The sequence below is a fragment of the Eurosta solidaginis genome, chromosome 4 (genome assembly GCF_040869045.1).
Source record: "Eurosta solidaginis isolate ZX-2024a chromosome 4, ASM4086904v1, whole genome shotgun sequence".
Classification (NCBI taxonomy): domain Eukaryota; kingdom Metazoa; phylum Arthropoda; class Insecta; order Diptera; family Tephritidae; genus Eurosta; species Eurosta solidaginis.
In genome coordinates this window covers 141,635,375-141,661,007 of record NC_090322.1, presented here as the reverse complement: position 1 = coordinate 141,661,007, position 25,633 = coordinate 141,635,375, and the positions used below count along the sequence as shown (strand labels likewise).

Here is a 25,633-nt window from a genome sequence, read left to right as displayed (position 1 = left end):
CCGTCGGAATAATTGCGGGACTTTTTCGGGATCATTTGGGGTCCCTTCCGGCATCATTTCTGAATGGTTTTTGGGATTCATCCGGCATCCCGTCGGGGTCATTTCGGGACTTTTTCTCGACTAATACGGGATCATTTGCGGGCCCTTTCGGCATCATTTCTAGATAGTTGTCGGGATCCGTTCGGGATCCCGTCAGTGTCTTTTCGGAACTATTAGGAGATCATTTGAGGACCTTTCCGACATCATTTCTGGATAGTTTTCGGGATCCTTTCGGGGTCCCGTCAGGGTCATTTCGGGACTTTTTCGGGATCTTTAAGGATGGCTTTCAGGATTCATCCGGGAACCCGTCAGGGTAATTTCTGGACTTTTCCGAGACGTTTTCGGGATCATTTGGGGTCCCTCCCTAGATCATTTCTGGATAGATTTCGGGATCTGTCCAGGATCCCGTCAGGGTCATTTAGGGATGCGTTCGAGATCCCGTCAGGGTCCTTTCGGGACTTCTTCGGGACTATATCGGGATCATTTCTGGATGGTTTACGGGATCCGTCCAGGATCCCTTAAGGGTAATTTCGGGAATATTAGGTGATAATTTGAGGACCTTTCCGGCATCACTTCTGGATGATTTTCGGTATCCGTTCGGGATCCCGTCGGAATCATTGCGGGACTTTTTCGGAATCATTTGGGATCCCTTCCGGAATCATTTCTGGATGATTTTCGGGATTTGTCCGGGATCACGTCGGGCTTATTTCGGGACCTTTTCGAGGCTAATACGGGATCATTTGGGGATCCTCTATGGGTCGTTAGTGACTTTTTATGTTTTATTTCGGGATCATTTGGGGACCCTTCCGGCATAATTTCATGATGGTTTGCCGGATCCATCAGGGTCATTTGGGGACCATTTTGGGATCATTTGGGGACCCTTCCGAGATCATTTCTGGATCCGTCCGGGATGCCGTAGGAGCCATTTCGGGATTTTTTGTAATTTTTCCGGGATAGTTTTTGGACCCTTCCGGGATCATTTCTGGATCTGTGCGGGATCCCATCTGGGTCAATTCCGCACTATTTCGGGATCATTTTGGGATCCTTCCGGAATCATTTCTGTATGGTTTTCGCGATCCGTCGTGGATACCCTCGGAGCCATTTCGGAACTTTTTCTGGAGTATGTCGGGATAATTTAGGGACCCTTCCTGGATATTTTCTGGATGGTTTTTGAGATCCGCACGGGAGCCCGTCAGGGTCATTTCGAAACCTTTTCGGGATCATTTTGGAACACCTTCAGGGATAATTTTTGGGTGATTTTCGGGATTTGTCCGGGATCCCGTCAGAGTTTTTCGGGACTTTTTCCGGACTATTTCGGGATCATTTGCGTACCGTTCAGGAATCAAATCTGGATGGTGTTCGGGAGCCGTCCGGAATCCCGTCAGGGTCATTTCGGGACTTTTCGTGACTACTTCGGGATTATTTTGGACCCTTTCGGCATCATTTCTGGATAGTTTTCGGGATTTGTCCAGGATCCCGTCGGCATCATTTCGTGACTATTTTGGTGTCATTTAGGGACACTTCCGGGATCATTTTAGGTCTCTTCGAAACCGGCAATTCAGCACACATGGCCGTGGATTTACGGTAAATTATTCGTAATTAAAATTCGGTGTGTTTTGTCTTTAATATCTAACACAGCTTTTTCGTTCTATTTTTAAATGAATCCTATAACGAACTGTTACAACTATAATTACAATTTTTGTAATATTTTAACCAACTAAATACCCGAAAAAGCAACACTGCTTTCATTTAAAAAATTCTTTTTGGTTTTAGCTAATTGTAGTTTCACTCCTTTGTTCTATGAGTAGTAATTCTTTCACCCCTGTCATATCAATTAATTTAACTTAAAAACAAAATATATTTTTTTTAATTCGAAAAAAGTGTATTGTACTATTCATGTAAGCGTGCCTATCAGCTCACTTAGTCTTTTTTTTACTATATTAAAAATAAAATACATTGACAGAAACAATTTTTAAACAGACAACTTGATAAGCAGGCTAACGTGAATAGCACATATATTTTATTTTCTCCTTGCGGACGAGGCCGCGGGTAAAGGCTAGTATATATTATAAATGGGAAAGTTTGGATGTCTGTATGTTTGGATGTTTGGATGTTTGTCCAGACGTTTGTCTTTGTGGCTCAATAACGCAAGAACGGCTGGTCCGATTTGGATGAAATTTTGCACACATATAGCCAATAGTCTAGAAGGATCCACTAGCTATATATTTTTTAAAGGGGCGTGGTCCCCGCCCCCTAGGAACAGTTATAATTTAATTATTATATTTTTTCGTCTTTGCGACTGAATCACGCCAGAATGGCTACACGGATTTTGATGAAATTTGGGACACAGACAGTAGTCTACTAGCCATTTTTTTTTCGAACATGGAAAGAGGGGTGGGGGTCCCACGACCCTTTCGAGCAATTACTTTTTAATAATTTTTACACATTATAACTTTACGTATATTGGCCTTCACCAAGAGCACAGACTCAAGGGGTCAAATAAGTCGAGGGCTTACAAAGTAAGCAGTGAAACACTCCGCCGCCCCCTCCCTCCTTTATCATCCCTCTGGTGTAAAATCTATAAATTGTTATAACTCAATATAAATTTTCTCCTACTTCAATAGTTTTTGGTATCTGGCACATACAGATCGAGATCTAGACAATTTTAGAGGAACGATCAGTAGCCCTCTCCTTCTACACCCGCCATCCGCCCTCCTTCAATTGTTTTTATTAGCAAGCTTTTATTAGCTTTACCTGTATATTTCTATGTAACTTTTCATTCGCTCCAATGCACCTGCTGCCTTATTAACGTGGGTTTATGTTATGTGGGTTAGCTTCACCTTATTTGTAATCCCGTAAGGGTCATATCGAGGCCCTTCCGGGATCATTTCTGGATGGTTTCGTCCGGGATCCCGCCGGGATAATTTCGGGACTTTTTCGGGATCATTTTAGGACCCTTCCGGGATCATTTCTGTATAGTTTTCGGGATCCGTTCGGGATTCCGGCGGGGTTATTTTGAGACATTTTCGGGACTATTCCGGAATCATTTCGGAACTATTTCGCAATCATTTGGGGACCCTTCCGGCATCATATCTGGATGGTTTTCGGGATCCGTCCGGGATCCCGTCGGGGTACTTTCGAGATCATTTGCGTACCTTCGAGAAATAAATTCTTGATGGTTTCCGGGATCATTACGGGACTTTTTCGGGGTTATTTGGAGTCCCTTTAGGCATCATTTCTGGATGGTCTTCGGGATTCGTCCGGCATCCCGTCGGGGTCATTTCGGGACTTTTTCGCGACTAATACGGGATCATTTGGGGACCCTTCGGCATCATTTCTGGATGGTTTTCGGGATCCGCCCGGGATCTCGTCAGGGTAATTTGGGGACTTTTTCGGGATCATTTGGGGGTTCTTCCGGCATCATTTCTGGATGGTTTTCAGGATCCGTCCGGGATCTCGTCGGGGTCATTTGGAGACTTTTTCGGGATCATTTGGGGGCTCTTCCGGCATCATTTCTGGATCCGTCCGGGATCCGTCGGGGTCATTTCGGGACTTTTTCGCGACTAATACGGGATCATTTGGGAACCCTTTCGGCATCAATTCTCGATGGTTTTCGGGATCGGTCCGGGATCTCGTCGGGGTCATTTGGGGACTTTTTCGGGATCATTTGGGGGCTCTTCCGGCATCATTTCTGTATGGTTTTCGGGATCCGTCCCGGATCTCGTCGGGGTAATTTGGGGACTTTTTCGGGATCATTTAGGGCTCTTCCGGCATCATTTCTGGATGGTTTTCGGGATCCGTCCGGGATCCCGTCGCGGTCATTTCGGGACTTTTTCGCGACTAATACGGGATCATTTGGGAACCCTTTCGGCATCATTTCTGGCTGGTTTTCGGAATCCGTTCGGGATCCCGTCGGGATCATTTCGGGACTTTTTCGCGACTAATACGGGATCATTTGAGAACCCGTTCGGCATCATTTCTGGATGGTTTTCGGGATCCGTCCGGGATCACATCAGGGTAATTTCGGGACTATTAGGGGATCATTTGGGGACCTTTCCGGCATCATTTATGGATAATTTTCGGGATCCGTCCGGGATGCCGACGAGGTCATTTCGGGACTATTTCGGGATCATTTGGGATACCTACCGGCATCATTTCTGAATGGTTTTTGGGATTCGTCCGGGATCCCGTCGGGGTCATTTCGGGACTTTTTCTCGACTAATACGGGATCATTTGCAGACCCTTTCGGCATCATTTCTGCATAGTTGTCGGGATCCGTTCGGGATTCCGTCACGGTCATTTCGGGACTATTAGGAGATTATTTGAGGACCTTTCCGGCATCATTTCTGGATAATTTTCGGAATCCTTTAGGGATCCCGTCAGTGTCACTTCGGGACTTTTTCGGAATCATTTAAGGATGGCTTTCAGGATGGTTTTCGGGATCCGTCCGGGATCTCGTCGGGGTCATTTGGAGACTTTTTCGGGATCATTTGGGGGCTCTTCCGGCATCATTTCTGCATGGTTTTCGGTATCCGTCAGGGATCTCGTCGGGGTCATTTGGGGACCTTTTCGGGATCATTTGGGGGCTCTTCCGGCATCATTTCTGGATGGTTTTCGGGATCCGTCCGGGATCCTGTCGGGGTCATTTCGGGACTTTTTCGCGACTAATACGGAATCATTTGGGAACCCTTTCGGCATCATTTCCGGATGGTTTTCGGGATCCGTCCGGGATCCCATCAGGGTAATTGCGGGACTATTAGGGGATCATTTGGGGACCTTTCCGGCATCATTTCTGGATAATTTTCGGGATCCATCCGGGATGCCGACGAGGACATTTCGGGACTATTTCGGGATCATTTGGGATACCTACCGGCATCATTTCTGGATGGTTTTCGGGATCCGTTCGGGATCCCATCGGGGTCATTCCGGGAATTTTTCTCGACTAATACGGGATCATTTGGGGACCCTTTCGGCATCATTTTTGGATAGTTTTCGGGATCCGTCCGGGATCCGGACGGGGTCATTTCGGGAATATTTCGGGATCATTTGGGGTACCTACCGGCATCATTTCTGAATGGTTTTCGGGATCCGTCCGGGATCCTGTCGGGGTCATTTCGGGACTTTTTCGCGACTAATACGGAATCATTTGGGAACCCTTTCGGCATCATTTCCGGATGGTTTTCGGGATCCGTCCGGGATCCCATCAGGGTAATTGCGGGACTATTAGGGGATCATTTGGGGACCTTTCCGGCATCATTTCTGGATAATTTTCGGGATCCATCCGGGATGCCGACGAGGACATTTCGGGACTATTTCGGGATCATTTGGGATACCTACCGGCATCATTTCTGGATGGTTTTCGGGATCCGTTCGGGATCCCATCGGGGTCATTCCGGGAATTTTTCTCGACTAATACGGGATCATTTGGGGACCCTTTCGGCATCATTTTTGGATAGTTTTCGGGATCCGTCCGGGATCCGGACGGGGTCATTTCGGGAATATTTCGGGATCATTTGGGAACCCTTCCGGCATCATTTCTGGATGGTTTTGGGGATCCGTCCGGGATCCCGTCGGCGTCATTTCGGGACTTTTTCGGGATAATTTGGGTTCCCTTCCGGCATCATTTCTGGATGGTTTTCGAGATTCGTCCGGGATCCCGTCGGGGTCATTTCAGGACTTTTTCGCCACTAATACGGGATCGTTTGGGGGCCGTTTCGCCATCATTTCTGGATGGTTTTCGGGATCGGTCCGGGATCCCGTCATGGTCATTTCGGCACTATTTGGGGATCATTTGGGAACCTTTCCGGCATCATTTCTGGATAGTTTCATGGATCAGTCGGGGATCCCTTCAGGGTCATTTCGGGACTATTAAGGGATCATTTGAGGACCTTTCCGGCATCATTTCTGGATTGTTTTCGGTATACGTTCGGGATCCCGTCGGGGTCATTTCGGGAGTTTTTCGGGATCATTTGGGTTCCCTTTCGGCATCATTTGGATGGTTTTCGAAATTCGTCCGGGATCCCGTCGGGGTCATTTCAGGACTATTTCGCCACTAATACGGGATCATTTGGGGGCCCTTTCGCCATCATTTCTGGATGGATTTCGGGATCCGTCCGGGATCTCGTCATGGTCATATCGGCACTATTTGGGGATCATTTCTGGATAGTTTCCGGGATCCGTCTGGGATCCCTTCAGGGTCATTTCGGGACTATTAAGAGATCATTTGAGGAACTTTCCGGCATCATTTCTGAATGGTTTTCGGGATCCGTAAGGGATCCCGTCGGGATCATTTCGGGATCATTTGGTGTACCTTTCGGCATCATTTCTTGATGGTTTTCGGGATCCGTCCGGGATCCGGTCGGGGTTATTCCAGGACTTTTTCGGAATCATTTTGGGTACCTTCTTTCATCATTTCTAGATAGTTTTGGGGATCCGTCCGAGATCCCGTCTGGGTCATTTCGGGACTTTTTCGGGATCATTTAAGCGTGGTTTTCAGGATTCGTTCGGGATCCCGTCAGGGTAATTTGAGGACTTTTCCGAAACTATTTCGGAATCATTTTGGGCCAAAATGATTCCTGGATGGATTTCGGGATCTGTCCGGGATCCCGGCGGGGTCAGTTGGGGGGCCGCTTGAGATCCCGTCATGGACATTTCGGGACTCCTTCGGAACTATTTCGGGATCATTTCTGGATGGTTTTCGGGATCCGTCCGGAATTCCGTCGGGGTTATTTCACGACTTTTTCGGAATCATTTTGGGTGCCTTCCTTCATTATTTCTAGATAGTTTTGGGGTCCGTCCGGGATCCCGTCGGGGTCATTTAGGGACTTTTTCGGGGACAATACGGGATCATTTTTGGACCCTTCCGGCAACACTTCTGGATGGATTTCGGGATCTGTACGGGAACCCATCAGGGTAATTTCGGGACTTTTTCGGGACTATTTCGGGATCAGTTGGGGACCACTTAGGGGTCATTCCATGACTTTATCTGTATTATTTCGGGATCATTTGAAGACCCTTCCGGCATCAATTCTTGATCGTTTGCCGGATCCATCAGGGTCATTTCGGGACCATGTTGGGGTCATTTCTGGATCCGTCCAGGATGCCGTAAGATTCATTTTGAGATTTTTTTTGTTACTTTTTCTGGATAGTTTTGAAACCCTTCCGGGATCACATTTGGATCCGTACGGGATTCCATCGGGGTCATTTTCGGCCTATTTCGGAATCATTTTGGGACCCTTCCTTTCTTTATGGTTTTCGTTATCCGTTGTGGATCCCTCGGGGTCATTTCGGAACTTTTTCGGAGCTTTTTCTGGACTATGTCTGGATAATTTAGGAACCCTTCCTGGATGGTTTTTGAGATCCGTCCGGGAGCCCGTCAGGGTAATTTCGGAACTTTTTCGGGACTATTTCGGGATCAATTTGGTACACTTCAGGCATCATATCTGTGTGATTCTCTGGATAAGTCTAGAATCGTGTGGTTGTCATTTCGGGTTTTTTTTTGGGACTACTTCGGGAACTTTTGGAAACACTTCCGGGGCGTTTCTGGATGGTTTTCGGGATCCATCCTCGATAGCGTCGGGGTCATTTCGTGGCTTTTTCTGGATAATTTCGTTATCATTTTGGGATCCTATCAGGTTATCAGCTCATAAAGTTCTTTTTTTTACTTTATTACAAAAATAAAATGCATTAGACAGAAAAAAAATTTTAAACAGATAACTTTATAAGCAGGCTAACGTGAATAGTCTACATATTTCATTTTCTCCTTGCGGACGGGGCCGCGGGTAAAGGCTAGTACTATATATATATATTATATATACCACCATATATATACTATATATACCACCGATCTGTATGATTTTTTCAGACAACAATATATGCTATATACGTAAGCATTCGTTGAAATTTTAAGCCTCTAGCTCTTAAAATAGGGCAGTAATTACGAAAAGTTTCTTATCTGAACAATCGGTTGTGGGGGATATATACTATATATACGACCGATCTCATAAATTTTTTCAGGCAACAATATGTGCAATATACGAAAGTATATGGTGAAGTTTGAAGCTTCATTCTGTTAAATTGAGTAAGATATTACAAAAATCCTCTTTTTTCTGAAAAATCGGTTGTATGGAGGATATATGCTATAGTGGTCCGATCCGGCCGGTTCCGACAAATGTCTAATCGGACACCCAAATACACCTGCTCACCAAATTTTATCAAGATATCTCAAAAATTGAGGGACTACTTTGCATACAAACAGACAGACGGACAGACGGACAGACGGACAGAAGGACAGACGGACAGACAGACAGACGGACATGTCTAAATCAACTCAGCTCTTCATTCTGATTATTTCGGTATACTTAATGGTGGGTCTATCTATTTTCCTTTAAGGACTTACAATTTTGGGTTTCGTGACGAAATTAATATACCATTTCATTTTCATGAAAGGTATAAAAATAGGTAGGTACTTTGTGTGAGGATGCAAAGCTTCACGTTTTTTGTGGTCTGCATGTAAAAACTACGACTACGAATCACGTATTTCAAAAATATATGAAGTAAACGTAACTATTTTATGAAACTTGATGAATTTTGAAGCTTCTATCCGTAAAAAAGGGGCAAAAATGACAGTTTGTATGAAGTATATAATATATATACCACCGATCTCTATAATTTTTTCAGACAACAATATATGCTATATACGTAAGCATTTGGTGAAATTTGAAGCTTCTAGCTGTTAAAAGGGGGCAGAAATTGCGCAAAGTTTCTTATCTGAACAATCGGTTGTATGAGATATATACTATGTATACACCCGATCTCAATGATTTTTTCAGACATCAATATATGCTATACACGTAAGCATTTGGTGAAATTTGAAGCTTCTAGCTGTTAAAATGTGGCCGAAATCGCAAAAAAAAATTATATATATACTATATATACCATCATATATATATTATATATATCACCGATCTCTATGATTTTTTGACACAACAATATATACTATATACGTAAGCAATCGGTGAAATTTGAAGCTTATAGCTGTTAAAATGGGGAAGAAATTGCGAAAAGTTTCTTATCTGAACAATCCGTTGTATGAGATATATACTATATATACAACCGATCTCTATGATTTTTTCAGACAACAATATATGCCATATACGTAAGCGTTCGGTGAAATTTGAAGCTTCTAGCTGTTAAAATGGGGCTAAAATTGCGAAAATATATATATATACTATATATATACTATATATACCACCGATCTGTATGATTTTTTCAGACAACAATATATGCTATATACGTAAGTATTCGTTGAAATTTGAAGCCTCTACCTCTTAAAATAGGGCAGTAATTACGAAAAGTTTCTTATCTGAACAAACGGTTGTGGGGGATATATACTATATATACTACCGATCTCATCAATTTTTTCAGGCAACAATATGTGCAATATACGAAAGTATATGGTGAAGTTTGAAGCTTCAATCTGTTAAATTGAGTAAGATATTACAAAAATCCTCTTTTTTCTGAAAAATCGGTTGTATTGAGGATATATGCTATAGTGGTCCGATCCGGCCGGTTCCGACAAATGTCTAACCGGACACCCAAATACACCTGCTCACCAAATTTTATCAAGATATCTCAAAAATTGAGGGACTAGTTTGCATACAAACAGACAGACGGACAGACGGACAGACAGACAGACGGTCATGGCTAAATCAACTCAGCTCTTCATTCTGATTATTTCGGTATACTTAATGGTGGGTCTATCTATTTTCCTTTAAGGACTTACAATTTTGGGTTTCGTGACGAAATGAATATACCATTTCATTTTCATGAAAGGTATAAAAAAAAAATGTAAGGCGCGATAACCTCCGAAGAGATCTAAGGCCGAGCTTCTCTTCAAATTTGCGTCGTGCTCCTCTTGATTTTCCCTACAAATTGGCCGGACGGGACCTATATGATTTTATGCCGACTCCGAACGGCATCTGCAAGGCAGATGAGTTTTCACTGAGAGCTTTTCATGGCAGAAATACACCCGGAGCGCTTGCCAAACACTGCCGAGGGGCGACCCCGCTTAGAAAAATTTTCTTCTAATTGAAAAACCTTATATCTAAAATGTTTGATGTTGCTTTGCCCGGGGTTTGAACCCAGGGCATCCGGTGTGGTAGGCGGAGCACGCTACCATCACACCACGTTGGCCGCCATTTTGGATTCTTAAATTATGAGCGCCATGAGCATGTTTAAGGGGTAGCTTATGTACCCCATAAACATTCTCGAAGCACCTAAAATTTCGGAGTCTAATAATATGTGAAAAATATGAGCCTCAGAAATTTTATCACCCAAGAGTCTGTTATGGCTCAAATTTGATGAAATTATGAACAAACGAAAAATATTTAAATAGGTAAACTAGACAGCTACGGAACAAAAATTCAGAAATTTTTCTGTGACAATTTATTCTAAATAAAATTTGAATTCAATTAAAACTTATTTCATTTCTATTAACAGGATAATTTCAGGGGAGTTTTATTACAAAAATTGTTTTCCATATTTTCCGCTTCGGATATATGTATGTCAATAATTCTTCCTAAAAGCCCTGAATTATGTCATTATAGAACTCTAAATAAGCAGTTTATGAGGCTGATAAATGATATCGGAAGGAGGCCTGTGTAGGAGTCATATTAACGGTAATATAAGAGCGCCTGCTAGAAGTCATATCGTATTTACTTCACGCTCCTAAATGAGTTCGGACTAATTGCTCAGTTCGAATGTCTGCTGGGTTGCTTGTTTAAAATCAAAACAAAGGGCCTCATTCTCTATAACGAAACGAACGTTCGTTTCGCCTCATAGATGAATCGCTAGTGTATTTGCACTATGTGAAACGATGGCAACATATAATTTGACAATTGCTTTCGCCTTCATGTTTGACATAAAGTAAAAAACCTAAAGGCCGAACGAAAATGATAGAGAATACCACTGCTAAAAGAAATTGTTTGGAGGTGAATCGTTCGTCTGAGCTATCGTTCGCAATAGAGAATGAAGCCCAAAAATCATTGTGGATAAGACAAGTGTGATAACTTCTGCATAGACGTCAAAACTACAAATAGATTGGATCACCTGATTTTTTGTTGACTATCGCTGTCTCATTCTGTATCTCTTTCTATCACCCGCTAAAGATAGCTGGCGCTATGAGCCCCATATTAAACACCCTATCAAAACGCTTAAAAGTGTCATCCTGTCAGGCATTTGACGGATAAGAATCCCATCTCTATGCATGACTCCTCAACCAGTTATTAAATTACCTTTTGTAATTAACTAAAAGTGGATTTCTTTCCAAAATTCCGTAATATAGTTAGCAAATAGTAGGCTTTTTTTCTACGGGTATGACAACTGCCTTTCGCATAGAAAAATTGGGCTACCCTAATGTACATATTATGCTAACCTAATATAGTTTAATCTCTAGTGAATAACAAATACGAACCAGCATAGTTACTTCTCATAAAGTCAAAAAAGACCACAAAAAACGTAGTTGAATATTTTCCGGCATTAATTAAATATTTTTTAGCATTTGTACGATCATCCTGATAACGCCGCAAGCACTGAGCAAATCTAAACCAAGCCGGCAGCACCCTCATTATTGCGAAATAACGTTGATTACGATCACAAGTGTTCCCCTCTTTGGCATGATACCAATCAAAAGATGTAGTGTAATAACAGATAATATGGGTATAATCGACGAAGAGTGCCATAAGCGAGTTAAATTGATCTGCAAGCCAGAAATCCGCAAATACAACAGTGAAAAATGGCGCACAGGCGATACGTCCCTTGGGAAAAATTAAATATGTATATTTTTTGTGTTTAGTTAAGCATATTTGTACAAAATGTCTCTTACCAAATGTCGTAGCAGCCACATACGCGATTGGTAATGGAATATTCGCAAAGGATTGATGAGAAATGTAATCATAATTAAAGGCATAGCAAGTGAAAACACATATGGCGGCGTGTTAAGGTACTGAGAATGCAAGAACGCCAGTGTCAGCAACGAGAGTATGCAGCCAAATACGACGGACAACTCGAGAATTTGCACGGCAGCCAAATAGTTGCGTGGATTTAATTCGAATATCAGTACGTGATTGACACCCACAAAGCGCCAAACGTAAACATTCAGGCTTAACAATCCTAGAAAAAGGATCATAGTGAAGGGCCCACGAAAGAGTAAAACACACGTCGTGACATCTACATCGATAATAGTCATTGTAACTAAAAAAAAATTAAGAAATATTTATATTACGGAAATAAAGTATACTTGCGTTTCATGTTTTATTTAGTTTTTGTACGTTAGTGATACTGTCAAAAATATTCCACCCTTATTATTGGTAGGATCTTCAACTAATCATACTCAGGTTAGATGCTCGCTGCTCCAACTAGGTGAACTTTTACAGTCCGATATCATGCCCCATGCACCATTAGCAAAAGACGCTACTAGTTTCTAATCCTTAAAGAAAGGAATGACCTAAGTTTTCATAATACAGAAGTCTCTCATCTCTGAACATTCCGGGCATGAACGGATGCTAATTATCGGCAGAATTCGCTAGGCCTTCAAAAAAGAAGAGCATTCGGTTGAAATACTCCCTCAAATTGGAGTAACTAACAAGACGACGACTTTTGCAGCCCATATATGGACCACAATTGCGCGACTTGTTTATACCAGATTATTGGGGCTATGAATGGGAACTCTCCAAGGCGAAGCCATGCTGATTTCAATACGGTTCAATATGGTCATATTAAATCGTTCCCGAGATGGTCGGACTTGTACCTTAATGGTGCTTGATACCTTAACGTACCGGATATATATCCGGCAAAGAACCTTCGAGGAGTGCCCTTATCGCTACAAGAACAACAACAACTCAAAATACTGGATCAACCATTCTTATGCAACTGGACGGCAGGTATCTTAAGCAGGGGTTTGCATTCCACAGCGCAATTTTGCTATCATCGCGTATGCTAACGGACAATCGCTTCAACTTTTTGGACTCATAGTCTAGACTCTAGAGTTAATCATGATTAGTTGCACCGTAGTCAGGCTACGGAGAGATTCGATACTCGCCATTTCTTTGATGAATTTGAAGAAGTTTTTGACAAGAGCTTCCTGTCCGCGAAGAGGAATTTTCTTTCTAAATTTAAATCTCTGCAACGCTTGTGCGGCTCCGCCAACTGACGCTGGATAAGCTTGAACCGGCCGGTACATAAAACTTCACATAAACTGTATCCATAGTGTTACTACAATTTGTCAAGCCCTATGTTTAAAATAACTCAGTCCCCTTGGAAAAAAACTATAGAAGTTGTTTAGGACACAAATTCCTTGCTGCTGCCAACTCTGCCATGCCATATATCCGCACTCTCCTTACCTAACTCATCCGCCTTTTCGGTATGTTCCATCTCCTAATGACCAGAAACCCCGTATAAATGTACGCTCCAGCTTGTGCGAATTTTCTCTGATGCTTGTTTGTACTCTCACTTCTTGAAACTTGCTGTGTAATAGTGTAATATTGCACACTTTACTGCAGGCTCCTCAAATTCGTTAATGTGGAACCATCGATGTACAAGTTTATCAACCTGTCCGCCATTTTCGCACAATTTCGTCAACCATCCACCTAAATAAGGGTTTCAAGATCTCTTGTGCGTTAAACTCTCGTATAACGTAAATTGAGTTGTTTGTCGTATGGACGTAATATTAGTTGCGTATAGTCTCAGGTCATAAATCCATTTAGCAGTTCATTTACTTTACTTACATGACAATACAACCATGATTGCTAAAACTAAAAGGGCGCCAAAAGAGAAACCCGTGCGAAACGAAGTCCATGGATGTGATAGATCGGCTAATGGTGGCACTCGCAATCTTTCCATAGCTTTATGCCGGTCACCATGTTCCAAATTATATGTCATAATATCTTCGATTTTGTGCAATAGAGTCTTTGTGTCAACATTCGTATGGAACGGTGCATTATCCACATTCAATTCAAAATACTCCTGACCATATTTGGTACGAGTGCGCTATAAATACGAATTATTCAATGAAGTTCCCGAGTGTACCTTAAAATGCAGATATAGTATCACCTAATATTAAAGTCAGGCACCCCACCCCACAGTAGCTTGCCAACGTCCAAAGGCAATAGAAATAAAGTCCTGTCTCGAAAAAGAAGGATCAAGGGATTAGGTGTTTATAATGTTCAGCCTATAAGGAGGAAAATTGAAAGAAAAAGGCGGAGACGAAGAAAAAAGTAAATAGACCCAGATTAAAAATTATTTATGCAAGAGAAAAATGGTCTGCTAGTCTGGTGCTTTTGCAAGTCTACCAAAGGATCGCTTGATGATTTTTCGAAAATAAATGTTGGGGTGCAGTGTAATAACGCCCCATTAAATAACCCCTTACCACTTACAAAGCAATTGGCCAGCCGATTGCATGCTACGCGTCCCCGATTTGGTCGCCAAGCCTAAAGACTACTCACTAGAAGAAGCTAGAGGCCTGCCAAAATACTGTCCTCAGAACCGCCACGGGTTGTCTTCTTATGTCCTCAGAACACAATCTAAAAAATGAGGCGATAATACTCCCCATTAGGGAGAGAAATGAAATGCTAGCCAAACAGTTCCTGTTGAATACCCAGAAACCTGGGCATCCCAACAGACATCTGATCGATGAGCCAATACCGACCAGTGGCTTAAGGAGCCATTATGAGGAAATACGGCACCTGAGAACACAGCCGTATGAAGCCAAAAAACACAAGCAGGTCCTCAGTGAACTCCACAAACAGGCGTCGGACCTCTATGCCAGGAATTTCCCGATGAATCCTATACTCAAAGAGCAATACCCAAAACTTGCAGAAGAGGAACGCACACTTCCTAGGGAAACGCGAGTCACTGTAACAGGTTAAACTCTTACCTATCCAGAATCAACCCCGATATACAAAACGTATGCCCTGCTTGTAACGTTGAATCCAACCATCTCTTCAACGTTATTGTGGAACCAACGCCTCTATTGGATGGGGTGAAGCATTGCTACAACAACAACAACAAAAAATAACCCCTGTGTAAAAGAAATTAAAATCGCAGGCGATATTTCCCTGTTTAATAATAAAAAAGCTTAAAAAAAATTAAGTAAATATTAATTAGATAAAATTACACAATAAAATAAATTAAACAGTAAATAATATAAAATAAACTGCAAAAAATTTAATTAAACTCAATTAAATTAAATTAAGTTAAATAAAATGAAATTAAATAAAATTACACAAAATGAAATAAAATAAATTAAAGTAATATTTTTTCCAATTTGCTGGCTCGAGGTCTATGTTCTTCTTGCAAGAACTAATAAAACACGAGTTTTTCGTTCTGCCAATATATTTCGAATTACCGTCGGTAATCGTCTTCAGGACAAAATTTATTTACACGTTTGTACTGCTTAACGTGGAGTATAATATAATGCAGCAAATTGGGAATTAAGAAGAAAAGGTCGATAAATCAGTATTTTTGAAATTAAAGTAAAATAAAAATACGATTTAATTAAATATAATCAAACTAAAAAATAAACTTAAATTGAATAACAATAAATATAAATTAAATTAAAACAAAGTGAAGTAAAAAAAAAATGAATTAAAAAAGTGAAAAAGGCTTGGCTGGACCTACCTCCTAAGAGATTGAGGACGAGCTTTTCTTCTAATTGGCGTTGTCCTCCTTTAAATTTTTCCTACATATTGGTGGGACGAGTCTTACATGTTTTATGCCGAGTCCAAACGGTATCTACAAAGAATATGAATTTTGACTGAGAAGCTTTTAATGTCGAAAATACATTCGGAGCGTTTGCAAATCACTGCCGAGGGGCGAATCTGCTTAGGAAAACTTTTATCTAATTGAAAAAAAATGCTTGTAAATTTTCGGTGTTGCTTTGCCCAGACCCGGCATACGGAGCACGCTACAATCCCACCACGGCTGCAGCCATTAAATAAAATTAAAAAAATGTAACAAAATAAAACAGAATAAAATAAAAAACAAAACAGCAACAAAACCAAAGTTTCTTTGAAAACCGCCGTACCAAGCATAGTTTTAACACATAATTGCATACGAAGTATGCAATGTGTAAAAGATTAAAATATGCAAAAAGAAGGCAATTGGGAAAAACTTTACAACAACTAAGGCATGACGTAGCTGAATGCGTTTATAACCATCTCAACTATCGTAGGAGTGCGGGTTCAACTCCCACTCCCGGGAGAAAAGGCTTTGAAGAGATTTACAAGGTATAATCGAAACAGCTGTCGCCTTGTCCGTCCTGATGTCACGTTGTTTAAATTTTTCCCAAATTATTAAATAAATTAAAAAACAATTATTTTTGTTTTATCGGCCTATTGATAAAGGGTTCAAGGTCCTATTCGAGTTCAAGCCAGAACAATAATTTTTATGATAATAATTCTTTTTTTATATATATCAAAATCATCAGGATCGAAAAAAAATTTGATTGAGCCATGTCCGTCCGTCCGTCCGTCCTCCGTTAACACGATAACTTGAGTAAATTTTGAGGTATCTTGATGAAATTTGGTATGTAGGTTCCTGAGAACTCCTCTGAGATCGCTGTATAAAATGAACAATATCAGACTATAACCACGCCCACTTTTTCGATATCGAAAATTTCGAAAAACCGAAAAAGTGCGACAATTCATTACCAAAGACGGATAAAGCAATGAAACTTGGTAGGTGAGTTGAACATATGACGCAGAATTGAAAATTAGTAAAATTTTGGACAATGGGAGTGGCACCGCCCACTTTTAAAAGAATGTAATTTAAAAATTTTGCAAACTGTAATTTGGCAGTCGTTGAAGATATCATGATGAAATTTGGCAGGAACGTTACTCCTATTTCTATATGTATGCTTAATAAAAATTAGCAAAATCGGAGAACGACCACGCCCACTTAAAAAAATTTTTTTAAAGTCAAATTTTAACAAAAAATTTAATATCTTTACAGTACATAAGTAAATTATGCCAACATTCAAATCCAGTAATGATATGGTGCAACAAAATGCAAAAATAAAAGAAAATTTTAAAATGGGCGTGGCTCCGCCCTTTTTCATTTAATTTGTCTAGGATACTTTTAATGCCATAAGTCGAACAAACATGTACCAATCCTTGTGAAATTTGTTAGGGGCTTAGATTCTGGGACGGTAACTTATTTCTGTGAAAAAGAGCGAAATCGGTTGAAGTCACACCCAGATTTTATACACAGTCGACCGTCTGTCCTTCCGCTCGGCCGTTAACACGATAACTTGAGCAAAAATCGATATATCTTTACTAAACTCAGTTCACGTACTTATCTGCATTCACTTTGTATTGGTATAAAAAATGACCGAAATCCGACTATGACCACGCCCACTTTTTCGATATCGAAAATTACGAAAAATGAAAAAAATGCCATAATTCTATACCAAATACGAAAAAAGGGATGAAACCTGGTAATTGGATTGGTTTATTGACGCAAAATATAACTTTAGAAAAAAACTTTGTAAAATGGGTGTGACACCTACCATATTATGTAGAATAAAATGAAAAAGTTCTGCAGGGCGAAATAAAAAACCCTTGAAATCTTGGCAGGAATACTGTTCGTGGTATTATATATATAAATAAATTAGCGGTATCTAGCAGATGATGTTCTGGGTCACCCTGGTCCACATTTGGGTCGATATCTGGAAAACGTCTTCACATATACACCTACCACCACTCCCTTTTAAAATCCTTATTAATACCTTTAATTTGATACCCATATCGTACAAACACATTCTAGTCACCCCTGGTCCACCTTTATGGCGATATCTCGAAAAGGCGACCACCTATAGAACTAAGGCCCACTCCCTTTTAAAAAGACTCATTAACACCATTCATTTGATACCCATTTCGTACAAACAAAGTCTAGAGTCACCCCTGGTCCACTTTTATGGCGATATCTCGAAAAGGCGTCCACCTATGGAACTAAGGATCACTCCCTTTTAAAATGCTCATTAACACCTTTCGTTTGATACCCATATTGTACAAACAAATCTAGGGTCACCCCTGGTTCACCTTTATGCCGATATCTCGAAAAGGCGGCCACCTATACAACTACCACCATTCCCTTTTAAAACCCTCATTAATACCTTTAATGTGATACCCATATCGTACAAACACATTCTAGAGTCACCCCTGGTCCACCCTTATGGCGATATCTCGAAAAGGCGTCCACCTATAGAACTAAGCCCCACGCCCTTTTAAAATACTCATTAACACCTTTCGTTTGATACCCATATTGTACAAACGCATTCTAGAGTCACCCCTGGTCCACCTTTATGGCGATATCTCGCAAAGGTGTCCACCTATAGAACAAAGGCCCACTCCTCTTTAAAATGCTCATTAACCCCTTACCTACGAACAAATTCCTATATACCCATATCCTACAAACAAATTCTAGTCACACCTGGTCCACCTTTATGCCGATATCTCGAAACGGCGCCCACCTATGGAACTAAGGATCACTCCCTTTTAAAATGCTCATTAACACCTTTCGTTTGATACCCATATTGTACAAACTAATTCTAGGGTCACCCCTGGTCCACCTTTATGCCGATATCTCGAAAAGGCGGCCACCTATACAACTACCACCACTCCCTTTTAAAACCCTCATTAATACCTTTCATTTGATACCCATATCGTACAAACACATTCTAAAGTCACCCCTGGTCCATTTTTATGGCGATATTTCGAAAAGGCGTCCACCTATAGAACTAAGCCCCACGCTGTTTTGAAATACTCATTAGCACCTTTCATTTGATACCCATATCGTACAAACGCATTCTAGAGTCACCCCTGGTCCACCTTTATGGTGATATCTCGAAAAGGCGTCCACCTATAGAACTAAGGCCCTTTCTTACTTGTTTTTTTTTTTTTCTTTTATACCCAGGTGTACTTGTACACAGGGTATTATAATTTTTATTGGATAACGGTTGGTTGTACAGGTATAAAGGAATCGAGATAGATATAGACTTCCATATATCACAATCATCAGTATCGAAAAAAAATTTGATTGAACCATGTCCGTCCGTGGGTCCGTCTGCTCGTCCGTCCGTGTGTCCGTTAACACGATAACTTGAGTAAATATTGAGATATCTTCACCAAATTTGGTACACAAATTTATCTGGACTCAGAATAGATTGGTATTGAAAATAAGCGAAATCGGATGATAACCACGCCCACTTTTTATATTTATAACATTTTGGAAAACACAAAAAAACTGATTATTTAGTAAATAATACACCTAGATTGTTGAAATTTGACGTGTGGACTGATGTTGAGACTCTTGATAAAAATTTGAAAAATTACAAATATTATTAATCATAAATCAAAAATCGTTAAACCTATCGTATCAAAATGCGGCAGAGAGGTTGCCTTTACTATAAGGAATGCTTTGAAGAAAAATTAACGAAATCGGTTAAAGACCACGCCCAATTTTATATAAAAGATTTTTAAAATGGTCGTGGACGAACAAAATAAGCTGTATCTTTGGAAAAAAGGGCTTTATATCAATAGTATTTCATTCCCAAGTGGATTTATAACAATAAATGAGAAAAACTTCAAATTTTAAAGAATGGGCGTGGCACCTCCCCTTTTATGACTAAGCAATTTTCTATATTTCGGGAGCCATAACTCGAAAAACAAATTTGTTCAGAATAGAAGCATATTGTGGCGAATTTAACATCACTAAGTGAATGCACAACAACAAAAACATTAAAGCAAGCTACATAAACACATTAATCATCATTTACCCACATACATACAAGGCAACTAAGAGAGATACTCACAAACGCATGTCATCATCAGCCGAAATAGTACTCATATACACACATGCATATGCATTCAAATATACATGTATATAGCCGGTAAACAAACACGAAGTTCACGAAATTACTAGATCTTAGGAGAAATGGGTGAACGAGGAAACCGAGAGTATAAAAGCAGCACAAGCTGAGGCATAAATAATCAGTTTGATTTAAACACGCTATCAGTTGCGAAGTATAATTGTGAAGTATAATTGTGAAGTATAATTGTACTACTCCCAAAGTAATCTAATAAAGAGCATTTTGCAATACAGAATATTGGAGTTATTTATTCGACAGTTCAGTGATACGAACATTAGCAGAAGGTTATAAATAAGCGGAATTTCTCATAATTCGTTACAATTGGTGTCAGAAGACGAATTTTTGAATAAATTCCAGAGTTACAGACTAAAAGAGGGACATGGCAAAGTGGAGGGAATTGAAGATCCAGCAACTGAAGAAGGAGTTGGAGAGCCGTGGGTTGAATACAACCGGCAATAAACTCGAACTTCAGGCACGACTACGAGAGGCAATGGAATCAGAATGATTTAACGTGGAAGAGTATGTCTTTCATTTTGCTGGCGTTGAGAGAGACAAAAAAATTGGAGGAAAAAAATGAAATATCACAGACAGTTACGAGCACAGACTTGAACATGATATTGGCTTCAATATCTGCACAAACATCGACAGTAACATCCAAAATGGAAGCACAGGAGGCACCCATTTCAGAAATGTTGTAGCAAATGTCATCCCAACTGGAATCGCAGGAGACACGCATAAAATCAAAGATTGAAGCAAAAGAAACGCGTATTTCAGAAATGTCGACACAGATTACATGAAAGATGGAAACACAACTGAAATAACAAGAGACATGCATAACAGTACAACTCGAAGCGTCAGAGGCGCGTATATCATCAAGACTCGAAGCGCGTATGGACGAGAAAATAACGCACTTTGAGGAAAAAATCGAGGCTGAGGTGGATGCTTTGAGAGGTCGTATACAGGAGTTGCAACTAAATCGCCCAGCTGTTTCGGCAAGCAATACGAAGGTATAAACTCCATCTTTTGACGGCTCTGTTCCTTTCCAGGTATTTAAGCTCCAGTTTGATAATACAGCAACAGGGAACAACTGGAATGCTGAAGATAAAGTTGCAGCACTATTCGTGGCATTGAAAGGATCTGCTGCTGAAATCCTACAGACAATTCCCGAGGGAGAGCGGAACAACTACGAAACTTTGATGGGTGCTCTAGAGAGGCGATGCGGAAGCGAACACAGGAAGCAGATATACCAAATAGTTGCAAAACTGCTACCAAAAAGCTAATGAGGCTTTGCAGGAGTTTGCGTCAGATGTCGAAAGGCTTGCACATTTGGCGAAGGCCGACGCACCCGTGGAATACACCGAAAGGGTAAAAATTCAGAGCGGCATACGGAACGTCGAAACGAAGCGAGCCACATACGCAAACCCAAAGCCAACATTCGCAGAAACGTTATCACATGCACTGACTCAGGAAACTACCTCACTATTGAGTAACCAGCATACAAAGCTCATCATGTGGATGTGCAAAGGCCAGATTGGGTAAACACAATTTTGAGCGCCCTGAAGGAATCACAACAGAAAAATGCCGGAGTTATGAAGTGTTTCAAGTGCGGCAACCCAGGCCACATTGCACGTCATTGCAGCCCCGGTCCCAATAGTTCCGATAATGTGGGTGGCCGTAAATGCAGAGCTGAAGGATGCCCCGTAATCTCTATCTCGCAAATTGGAAGAAGGTCAATCTTACTGTCGGAGGATATGTGGATGGAAAGGAACGTTTACTGACTGTAGATACGGGTGCATCTCATTCCCTCATTCGAGCGGATTTAGTAAACAAGAAGATAAGACCTTTGCATGGAGCAAGATTGCGTACAGCCACTGGAGAAAACACCACGGTTCTAGGAGAAGTAGCATGTGAAGTCGCAATTGGGAACGTCACTGTGGTACATAATATTATAGTAGCAGAGATTGGTGATGAAATCATAATTGGAGTGGACTTCTTAATCGACCAAGGCATCAAGATAGATATGCAAAGCAAGACGATGCGATATAAGAACATGGATGTGCCACTTAATTTCGGGTACGAGGGAGGCTACAGCAGTAAACGAGTGCTGGTGGAAGAGAGTCAGCAAATACCACCAAAATCAGAAGCAATCATCTGGGCAAAGGTTGATGGAGATTGTGGGACAAACAAATTGTGGGTTGTCGAAGCAGCGAACAAATCAACACCGAATGTACTTGTAGGAAAGACCCTGGCTATGACAAAACAAGATGGACATATTCCGGTAAGAGTACTCAATGCGTTCAAGTCACCACTCAAACTGACCAAAGGAGCTATATTGGGTAGATGCCAAGAGGCTGAAATAGTTATTAACTGTGAAGAGCTCCAGCAAAACGTTTCAACTAGCAAGATTAATCTTTCAAGCGATATCACGGCAATGACGGAGGGGCGTAAGGACGACTATCAGAGTAAGGCAAAGCAGCTGATAGTAAAGTACGCAAACATATTTGACCAAGAAGGCTCCAAACTAGGCCGCACCAACATTGTGAAATATCAAATTGATACTGGAGATGCGAGGCCGATCCGTCAAGCTCCTCGTGTAGTGTTTCACTGGCGAAGCGGGAAGTGGTGAGTCAAATCGTACCAGAAATGAGCGACAGCGGCGTAACTGAGCTCACCGGTGGTACTGGTGAAGAAGAAGGATGGAAAAATTAGGTTTTGCGGAAGTTGAATGACGTTACAAAAAGGATAGCTACCTATTGCCAAGAATTGACGACACTCTGGACTCGCTATCTTGTACAAAATGGTTTTCCACACTGGACTTAAAAATTGGCTACTGGCAAGTGGAAGTGAAGGAGGAAGACAAGAAGAAAACAGCCTTCAATGTCGGAGATAGTCTTTGGCAGTTTACAGTAATGCCCTTTGGATTATGTAATGCACCAACTACTTTTGAGAGACTCATGGATCATGTACTGAAAGGACTACATTGGAAAACATGCTTAGTGTACCTAGACGACATCATCGTATTGGGAAAGAACTTTGAAGAACACCTTAAGAACTTAGAGGAAATTTTCCAGAGAATAGCTGGCGCTGGTCTGAAACTAAGTCCCAAAGTGTTCGCTGTTTAAAAAGGAAGTAAGTTACTTGGGTCACAAGGTAACGACAGAGGGCATCTTCACTGCGAATGAAAAGATATAGGCTGTAAAGGACTGGCCAAGACCACGGAACCTGCATGAATTCAGAAGTTTCCTTGGGCTGTGCACATATTACCGCCGATTTGTACCAAACTTTTCCAGCGTAGCCCATAGCCTCCACGAGCTTACAAGAAAAAATTTAGCTTTTGAATGGAAGAAGGAGCAAGAAGTGGCTTTCCAAACATTGAAAGAGCGTTTGTGCACTGCCCCAATGTTGGCATATCTGATTCCAGGAGCAACTTTTATTCTAGATACAGCTGCGAGTGGATATGCTATAGGAGACGTTTGATCACAACTGGTCGATGGACAGTAGAAGGTAGTTGCATATTAGAGCCGATAAAATTGGAAAACCAGAGAGGAACTATTGCGTTACACGGAGAGAGCTGTTGGCATTGGTAGAGTGCACATTAAACAGAAGTACCTCTACGGGCAGCGATTCCGCGTCAGGACAGATCACGCAGCGTTGAAATGGCTCCTTCAGTTCCGTAATCCGGAAGGTCAATTGACACGGTGGATCGAGCGACCAAAGCTATGACTTTTCCATTGAGCATCGAAAAGGTAGTGCTCATGGAAATGCTGATACAATGTCACCTGGTCTTGGAATTCAAACGCTGTTCAAAAGCTGAGGCTAAAGAAGATATTATAGATGTCCGGCTAATGACTATAACGTGTACAGATGAATGGGACAGGAAACAACTAAGGAAGTGTCAGCTAGAAGATACACATGTTATGCAATGGCTCGAACGAAACGAAAGACCAAATAGAGAGATGTCAGCAGAGAGTCCCATTGCGAAGTCATATTGGGCACAGTGGAACAGTTCAGAATTGATATCTGGTTGTCTACATCGAGTATAGGAGAGTGAGGATGGTCAAAGTAAGAGGAAACTGATAGCTGTTCCGAGGAAAAGGATTCCCGACGTTCTCAGTGAGCTACTTAACGGTCCAAGTGGAGGTCATCTTGGAATTACGAAGACGCTCGAGAAGATTAAGCAGAGATTCTATTGGGTTGGTTGCCGTCAGTTGGTCACTGAGTTGATTGCCAACTGCGAGGTTTGCAGCAGAGCAAAAGGGCCCAAAACCCGAAGTCATGGCCAGTTGAAGCAATATAACTCAAGTGCGCCATTTGAAAGGATCGATATGGATGTCGCAGGTCCATTTCCTACCAGCAACTGCGGAAACAGATATGTACTGGTGGTTATAGATTATTTCAGCAAATGGCCAGAGGTATACCCAATCTCAAATCAAGAAGCGGAAACAGTAGCAGAAGTGTTCATAAACAATTGGGTTGCAAGGCATGGTATACCAATGGAGTTACATTCTGACCAAGGGAGAAATTCTGAATCAGCTGTGTTCCAAGAAATGTGTAAAACATTGGGCATTGGAAAAACATGGACAACTGCATTACATCCTCAGTCCGATGGTATGGTGGAACGATACAATAGAACATTGGAGGAGCACTTAAGGAAAGTAGTGGACAAGTTCCCTAAAGAGTGGGATACACGCATAACATTATTATTGATGGCTTACCGATCGGCATTGCATGAGGGGAAGGTTTTCGGGAAGCATATTTGGTGCTGCTATACAACCCACAACGAAAAAAAGGTTTGTCACCGAAATTGCAGTATAATTGGGAAGGTCCGTACAAAGTTGTAAAACGGATTAATGATGTAGTTTACCGCATACAAACAATTGGGAAACCACGAACCAAAATGAAAGTAGTTCATTTGGATATACTGGCAGCTTTTATATCAGGAAATTTGTCTGCTCGGGACGATCCGACTTAGATGGATGGCAGTGTGGCGAATTTCACATCACTAAATAAATGCACGACAACAAAAACATTAAAGCAAGTTACATAAACACATTAATCATCATTTATCCACATACATACAAGAGAGATACTCACAAACGCATGTCATCATCAGCCGAAATAGTACTCTCATATACACACGCATATGGATACAAACTACAAATACATGTACATATATTGCTGGTAAACAAGCATGAAGTTCACGAAATTACTATACCTTAGGAGAAATGGGTGAACGAGGAAACCGAGAGTATAAAAGCAGCACAAGCCGAGGCATATCTTACTTACTTACTTAATTGGCGCTTAACCGTCTAAACGGTTATGGCCGTCCAACAAGGCGCGCCAGTCGCTCCTTCGCTCCGCCAACCGGCGCCAATTGGTCACACCAAGGGAGTTTAAATCGTTTTCCACCTGGTCCTTCCATCAAACCCATCTTTACCGCTTCTTTTTCCAGTTTGGAGTAAGCAGAACTAACAGCGCGGGTGTTTAGGCCGATGATATCAATGTCATCAGCATATGCCAGTAATTTCACGCTTTTATAGTATATTGTTCCAGTGCGGTTAAGTTCTGCAGCTAGTATAATTTTCTCCAGCATCAAATTAAAGAAATCGCACGATAGGGGGTCACCCTGTCTGAAACCTCGTTTAGTTTCGAACGGCTCGGCCCAATTCT

At 41.3% G+C, this 25,633-nt stretch overlaps 1 protein-coding gene across 2 annotated transcripts in view; it reads right to left on the bottom strand.

Moving 5' to 3' along the window:
- Positions 1 to 25,633, bottom strand: part of LOC137248219 (solute carrier family 53 member 1-like) — a 72,415-nt gene that overhangs the window by 27,946 nt on the left and 18,836 nt on the right. For both annotated transcript variants that reach the window (XM_067779095.1, XM_067779096.1), the window contains exons 4-6: positions 13,824 to 14,085; positions 11,924 to 12,291; positions 11,513 to 11,855 (exon numbers count right to left, since the gene is read on the bottom strand). In XM_067779095.1, coding sequence (XP_067635196.1) covers positions 11,513 to 11,855; positions 11,924 to 12,291; positions 13,824 to 14,085 — 973 coding nt within the window. The remainder of the gene's footprint in view (positions 1 to 11,512; positions 11,856 to 11,923; positions 12,292 to 13,823; positions 14,086 to 25,633) is intronic.